This window comes from Fukomys damarensis, unplaced genomic scaffold (assembly GCF_012274545.1).
Source record: "Fukomys damarensis isolate Sample0158 unplaced genomic scaffold, DMR_v1.0_HiC HiC_scaffold_7, whole genome shotgun sequence".
NCBI lineage: Eukaryota > Metazoa > Chordata > Mammalia > Rodentia > Bathyergidae > Fukomys > Fukomys damarensis.
Genome location: NW_022900919.1, coordinates 19,130,772 through 19,138,213, shown reverse-complemented (window position 1 = coordinate 19,138,213; position 7,442 = coordinate 19,130,772). Strand labels below are relative to the sequence as shown.

Genomic DNA, 7,442 nt, shown 5'->3' with positions numbered 1-7,442 from the left:
TTATATATATATACACACACACACACACACATATATATATATAAATTGAATTTTGGGAAATTTTAACGGTGCTGCCAACTTTGGAAAAAGTCATCCCAATTTACTGTGCTGGCTTGGCATTGTACAGAAATGGACAACCATATTGGTCTAGAAATGTTAATTTATTTTTATTTTTATTTTTTCCATGTGTACAGGGGTAACACATCGTACTAAATATGTAAGGTCATATCTACGTGGGCTTGATTACAGAAACTAATAAAGTATTCTCTAAATAATGAAAAAATAAAAAAATATGTGGCACATACACAATGGAGTATTACTCTGCATTAAAGAAGGATAAATTTGAGTCATTTGTAGGAAAATGGATGTACTTTGAATCCATAATGTTAAGTGACATAAATTAGACCACTCATATGGTTTCTCTTAAACGAGAAACACAAAGTAGTGTAAGTAAAACCAAACAGCAAAATAAAAGATAGATAATAGGAAACAGGAAGATAGACCTTTCGCAAATGGGAAGGAGACCAAGATGTTGGGAGGGAAGAGGGGAGAAGGGGAAGGAGATGTAGAAAGAATTAAGATGTGTCATGTACATGTAACAACTACCCACAATGAACGGCTTTATTATGTATTGCAAATGTACTAATAAAGAGTTTGAACAAACAAACCAAAACGCTTCGGAATGGAGGAATACCTTTTGGTTTAGAACTTCTTAGTGATCTTCCTCTGTCTTCTGGTTTTTCTGCTGCTCTTCCGCTGACTATCTTTTGGATCGCTTTCTCCCCTGCCACATCTGGGCTGCCATCTGGGTGTAACTTCTGAGCCTTTACATTCAGCCTGGCAACATTCAACATCTTTAGGGAACGGCACATGGTATTCATCTTCTGCCTCACTGGAGTGCGAGGGATGCCTCCTGCCAAAATGACAGCGGGGAAGAAATGTCAACTAACTTTCCCTTCTGAGGAATCAAGAGCTACTAATTCAGTTACCAGGAAAGAACAACAAAGTGTACCCCTTCAAGACGATTGGGATTAGGTAGTTCTTGCATCTTTTTCTACCCAAAACACAGGGTAGAGTCCTTATAATTGATATTTAGGAACTAAACAATTATGTGTCATTAGATGAAGGCAACAGGGTTATGGTGAAACTTTTCTAAAAGACAATTAAGCAATCTGCATCAAGAGCCAGTTCTCATATTCTTTAACACAGAAAACTGTTCTTAGAAACTTCTGCTAAGGAAATTACTCAAAGAACAAATTACATATATGATGTATATTATAGTTTTATTTATAATGAGAACTAAAAACAATCTAAATGTTCAATGTGAGAATTTATAAATTCTGTTAAACAATTAAGTAGAAAAAAGGCAAAGAAGCAAATGAACAAATATTTTAAGTTTAATATGAAGTTGTATTTAAATTTCTACTGCAACTAAAAATGAAGGCAATTTACTAGAAGGTCGGTGGGTGTTTTTTTTTTTTTAAATCACCATGTATTTACAATTATCTTAAAATCTGAAATATAAGAATTTGCCCTTAGTTACCATTTAAACCTCATTTCAGGGAATGTCAATCTGGTAAAATATAGTCTCAAAAGACTGCCTTAAGAAACAGCCACTCTGTGTGCTTACGTTTCTTTCTGCTGTCTTCTTGGTTAGCAACAGTAGATTCTTCCCGAGATTTTCTCTGGTAGAGCGCAGACAGGCAACGTGTTAATTCACTTTCAGTTTTGGAAGACTGTTCTTTATTAGCTGAGGCATCCTGTAGTGACCTGTAAAGTCAAGATGTCTAGAATAAAACAAAATTCTAGTTTTCCAAAATGCTTTGGAAATGACCAAAACAGGAAAAAAAAAAAAATCTATCATCCTCTTAAAAGCTAATCAACAGCTATTGCCACAGGGTGCCTTCAAAAATAGTTCTTAGGAAGGAAAATATTCCTTTTTTTATTCTTTCCTTTTTTAACAATACACTTAGTGACTTTAGATACTTTACAATAGCCACCTCCAGCTAATCTCTTCCCAGAGTTCTGTGTGCGGGAATTTGGAGGCTGGCCAGTGGCAGATGTGTCCAAAAGGACACTAGACCAGTACTATGATCCCTGGTTACTCTCCAGCTGCCTGATGTTTGTGTGGATAGCAAGATCTGAATGCAAAACACAGACAGACACTGCTAACAGACACAGACGGAAACTATGCACACATTACAGCAGCCATTCCTTTTTTTTTTGAGACAGGGTCTCACTATGTAACTGAGACTGACCTGGAACTCACTATGTAGCCCAGGCTGGTCTCGAACTCACAGCGATCCTCCTGCCTCAGCCTCCTGAGTGCTGGGATTTCAGGCGTGAGCCACCACTCCTGGCCTTCTTTCATTTTTGACTTGACCAAACTTAAGGTCAAAGTTGCGCTGTTCATAAAACTAACTATATATATATATAAAATACTGACATTTCTTCACAAAGTAGGACACACGTGTAATTATGACAACTATTTTACACCTGGGCTCCCACAGTTTTTAAACTCAGTTTCCATACCTTAAAGTACAAACTGATGTGATCCACTATACGGAATATTGTAATCACTGCCAAGTAATTCTTTTGCATTGCAAAAAACTAATGTGGGATTGATAAGGGGGACATTGAGTAGGTGGGATGTTTAGTGATTGAATGTTTTTCCACCTAGAGCTAAAGACTAGTTGTCAGGGAAATTATGAAAAGGTACAATATTCAAAACTGTATTATTTGCATTTTGATATCTAATCTGATTAAAAGTGGGAGGAAATTACAGTGCCACTGGCTGTCCAGAGATCACAAATCAGAATATGTGCAAGGCTACCAACTTCATGCATGTGTCTGGTTTGTAACAAATCAATTCTCAGTATACAGTGTGTCCTTCAGCAGTGGGAACATTTGCTAGTTTTTCATTTTGCTGTTAATTTTTCAAAACATGAACCCTGCAACTAGAAAAAGCATAGAATACAATATAAATAGAAGGGTATATACCTCTACCAAGATTAAACACTTGTTAATAGTGTCTCATAGCTGCTTCAGATCCTTATCAAAGAAGTTAGGAATGCATTATAGGCATGGCTAAAGCCCTGCCCCATCTCTTCCAAGCTTCCCCACAGAAATTCCTAGATTTGTGTATATAACAAGCATAGCATAAACTGCTACTTTAGGGCCAGGGATTTAGCTCAATGGCACAGCACCTGCCTCTCAAGTGCAAGGTCCTGAGTTCGAACCCTGGTACCAAACAAACAAAAAATTGCTACTTTATGTTGCAAATTCTACATAAATATCACATCTTTTACAATCATTTGTAGTCAACATATTTTGCAGTTTTTCATGTGTATATAAATAGCTCCTTTATTCATTTTTACTAATTTGTATATAATATTCTACTGTGTGACTACATTGTTATAGTATCCATTTCCCTTCTAAAGGTCAGCTGGTTCTTAATACATTTTCACTATTAGTGAATGGTGATGAACAGTCTTCCTTGTATCTCTCCAAGTGTGCTTTAATGTACAAGTCTAGAAGCGAATTTCTGGTTATCACAAGTTTCTGTTTACTAGGAATTTCGAACTGTTCTTTAAAATTACTATAAACATTTATACTTCCACCACCTAAAGTTCACATTTTCCTAGGTGCTACTATCAGATTTACTAATTTCTGATAATCTAAGGTACAAAACAGACTTTTTTTAATTTTAATTTTTAAGTTTATTTATTTTTTTCTGGTACAGGGATCAAACTCAGGACCCTGTACTTGCCAGGCAGGCAGAGTAGTACCGCTGAGTTACATCCCTGGCCCAGAACTTCTTTTTTTATGGTTTTAATTTCTGTCTGCCAGAACTGACTACCTTCAAACGATTGGCTGTTAGATTTCTTCTAGTGTAATTTGCTTGCTGGCATTCTTTGCCCAATATTTAGTTGGACTGTTTCTATTAACAATTTTTAGGAGTTCATACTGATTTGAAGAGTAAGCCTTTATTATCTAAATAAATTGCAGCTACCTACATCTATGACTTGTCTTTATACTTAAATACTGACATATGAAAATTTGCTATAGTCAAATCTATCAAACTTTTCTCTTATGTTTTGAATTTTTGTCTTAAATTATCCATCCTTAATTTTGGGTTTTTTTTCTTCTAACAATTTTAAAGTTTTGCTTTTTTTGCATTTCACTGTTTATTAAGAATTTATTATTGTATATTCTGTGAGGGAGAAATCTAATTTCTATCTTTTTTCTTATGGGTAACCAACTGTCATATCATCACTTAGTGAAATGGACCTATTCTTTCTCTGCTGTTTGTCACTGTAAGTTTCCATATGTGGACAGGTCACCTTTGAACTCTACAGTTTTGTTCACTGATCTATCGGTGTACCAGTGGTGCACTGCCTTATTTACACTGACCTTCATGGCAAATCTGCTTATCTCATGGGAGAAGTCCCTGGTTTTGATCTTGGACCTTTATTCTTATCCATCTTCTGTTAAGTTTACTTCTAGGTACTTTATTTTTGGGTAGTGCTGAGGTTCACAAGACTCAACGTTGATGAGGATATTCTTCCCAAATTTACCTGATTCAATGCACTCAGTCAAGATGATTCATTTTTGCTTTTGTTTTGTTTTGGGGGGGTACCAGGGATTGAACTCTGAACTTATGCTTGCGAGGCAGGCAGCAGAACCACTGAGCTAAATCCCCAGCCCACCAAGCTGATTCATTTTTAATGAAAATACAAGAGATCTAGAATACTCAAAGCAATTTGAAATTTGAAAGGCAAAAAAAACCAAAAGTAAAGTACAGAGTATTGCTCTACCTCATTTAAAGACTTACTACAAAGTTACAGTATGTGGCACTGGTGTACTATATTCAAAACATTGTAATATTAACAGTTTCTAAACTTTTTCCAGTGGTGCCAACCTTTTAGAGACTGAGAGCCCTAACTGCATCCCAAAATCCACTTCTTTATCGCATACAGCAATTAAACCTGAGAACTGAGGTTTTAGCATAGAAAAAACAACTGTTAGCCGATGCTTGGCTGGGATGACTTGGCTCATGTGCCAACAGCTAGGGCTCTGCCTGCCCGCTGTGGCATGCCTGCTCTTTTCATCTCTAGAAAGAGATCTTCATAATAGTAATCAACTTGATTTTTGACCGAGGTGCCAAGTAATCCAACGAGTAAACCACTGTCTTTTAACAAATAGGCAGGTATGATGGTGCCATCAGCACTCTGGGAAGCTGAGGCAGAATCGCAAGTGTGAGTCCAGCCTGGGCAATTTAGTGAGATCCTGTCTCACAATAAACAAAGGCTGGGATACAGCTCAGTGTGAAGACCCTGGGTTTAATGTCCAGTACCACAAAAGGGGTGGGGGGGATAGCTAGGTATTTCTGTGGAAAAAAATTCCTTAACTTTGCCTCTCAAAGATTTTTGTCTATTTGCTTTTTTGAGACTCAGTGTAATCGCCATATAATTCAGGCTAACCTTGAACTCATGGCAGTCCTCTTGCCTCAGGCTCCCAAGGGGTGGGATTACAAGCCTGTGCCACCATGCCCATCAATAACATTTTGAATTTCTTCTTTTCTTGGCGGGGGGCGGGGTGAGGGCTTGCTATTAGTAGCTCACTCACCAAGTGGCTCAGGCTGACCTCATTCTTAAGAAGATCCTCCTACCTCACCCTCTGGACTGCTGGGACTGTAGGTGTGTACCAGCATGCCTAGCCTTATCTTCTACATTTCTAATACTGTGTTCCTTTTTTTCTAATTGTTCAATCTTATTGTAGTGCTTTTGTTTGACTTTTCAAAGAGCTATCTTTAGTTTCTGTTGATTACTGTTCTTTTACTTCTGATCATTTTATGGCTTCCTTCATTTGGGGAGGGGATGTAGTTTAACTCTTTTTACTACCTGTGTTGGATTCTTAGTAAGTGAGTGACTTTTAACTTTTTTTCTTTATAAAATTCAGCTGTACTCTACAAATTTGCTACTTTTTATTTCATTGATACTTAATTCTGAATGCTTTCTGACATCCATAAAATACAGGAGTGTTTTGTTTACATTTTAATTTGCCAAGTTTAAGCCCATGTGCAGAAAACTGAGAGTTAATTCTAAGAATACCCAGAGAAATGAAAAAAAGTTTTACCAAAATGACTCCATCAAACTTGAGCTGGCGCCACTGATGTTAGAGAAAAGAAACCACTTCTCCAGGACGGCTGGACTCCAGGCAGTTGTGCGGCCGAGCTCCTGCTGAGCCCACTCTGGAACAGGGCTCGCTGCACCAACACAGGGCAGGGGCAGGACAGGAGAGGAGACATTAGAATCAATGCAGAGTCCCGGTGACCTGCTCCTTGCTCCTTCTCTGGACCGACTGCCTCCCATGAGACTTAAAAGTGGCTTCATTAACATTTATTCATCCCCACGACCTACTACTACAGGCCAACATTGTCTAAGAGAAATGCACAAGCACAATTCAAAGTTTTTTGTTATTACTCGCAACAATCTCTTTGTCTTATTTCTAAGATGTTCCTCTAAAAACATGGTTTAAAAACATGATATTTTTCTACTCTTAAAAATGTTCCTCTTTTTATAAGTGGCATTAGCACAAGAATAAATAATACAGTGATATAATGGCAGGATAAACCTACAGAATGTGACAACCAGGGTACGTTGAGAGGGTAAATTTGAAATAGGATGATGTGGCACTGTGTCGTGGAAAGTAAGAGTGGGTTTTCTTAAGCCCAAGGTTATGGTTGGGCTACATTAATAAACTTCAGTAAACTCTGAAATTCTGAGAGTTCCTTATGGAACCTCACATAAATGAAATTCTATATATTCAGGAACTCTCAGAGGAAAAAAACAAACAAACTTAAAATGTACTCAATTTCAAATTGAGACTTTCAGGTTATAGGTGCAGTGGGAGTTTACAAATAAATAAGAAACAATGTGAACTCTGAAAGGAGTCCCAGTGTTACAAGAGCAGATGACCCAAGGGTCTTGTCACAAAGCCAGGTACAAATATTAGCACACACTAACTCAGTTTAGGCAGACAAGGGAGGGTGCAAGGAGAAAGCAGTCCATGAGCTTGGTCTGATGCATGCTTAGAATCCTCCTGGACAGTGAGGTGAGAGTGGACTGACCTATACCCTCCAACTCTCAGCCAGGTCACAGCACGGAGTATTGGTGAAAATACTCTGATTCTTCTTTTACCACATTCCAAAATACAATTTCCAGACCTGCTACTAACACTTTCAATAATTAAGCTATAGTCTGTTCTACTACCATACAAATTTTCTGTAATACAAATAGCCTAGGCATGATTGGCCATCAAAGTAATGTCAGCTGTTTCGGTCAATGCGCGGTTATTCCTAAAGGGCTAACACCTAACATCCAGTAAAAGTAGCTTAATTTGTATCTTACTCTTTTTTTTTTTTTTTTTTTTTTTTTTTT

The 7,442-nt window shown here is 37.5% G+C and overlaps 1 protein-coding gene and 1 non-coding gene across 2 annotated transcripts in view; both read right to left on the bottom strand.

The window, feature by feature from the left end:
- Ticrr (TOPBP1 interacting checkpoint and replication regulator) overlaps nucleotides 1-7,442 on the bottom strand; it is a 45,423-nt gene that overhangs the window by 27,735 nt on the left and 10,246 nt on the right. Inside the window, 3 exon segments of the mRNA XM_010621064.2 lie at nucleotides 695-913; nucleotides 1,631-1,770; nucleotides 6,139-6,268. Coding sequence (XP_010619366.1) covers nucleotides 695-913; nucleotides 1,631-1,770; nucleotides 6,139-6,268 — 489 coding nt within the window.
- LOC117285281 lies at nucleotides 2,026-2,206 on the bottom strand. Its single transcript, XR_004516261.1, has one exon. It is a non-coding gene; the product is annotated as a small nucleolar RNA SNORA23 (small nucleolar RNA).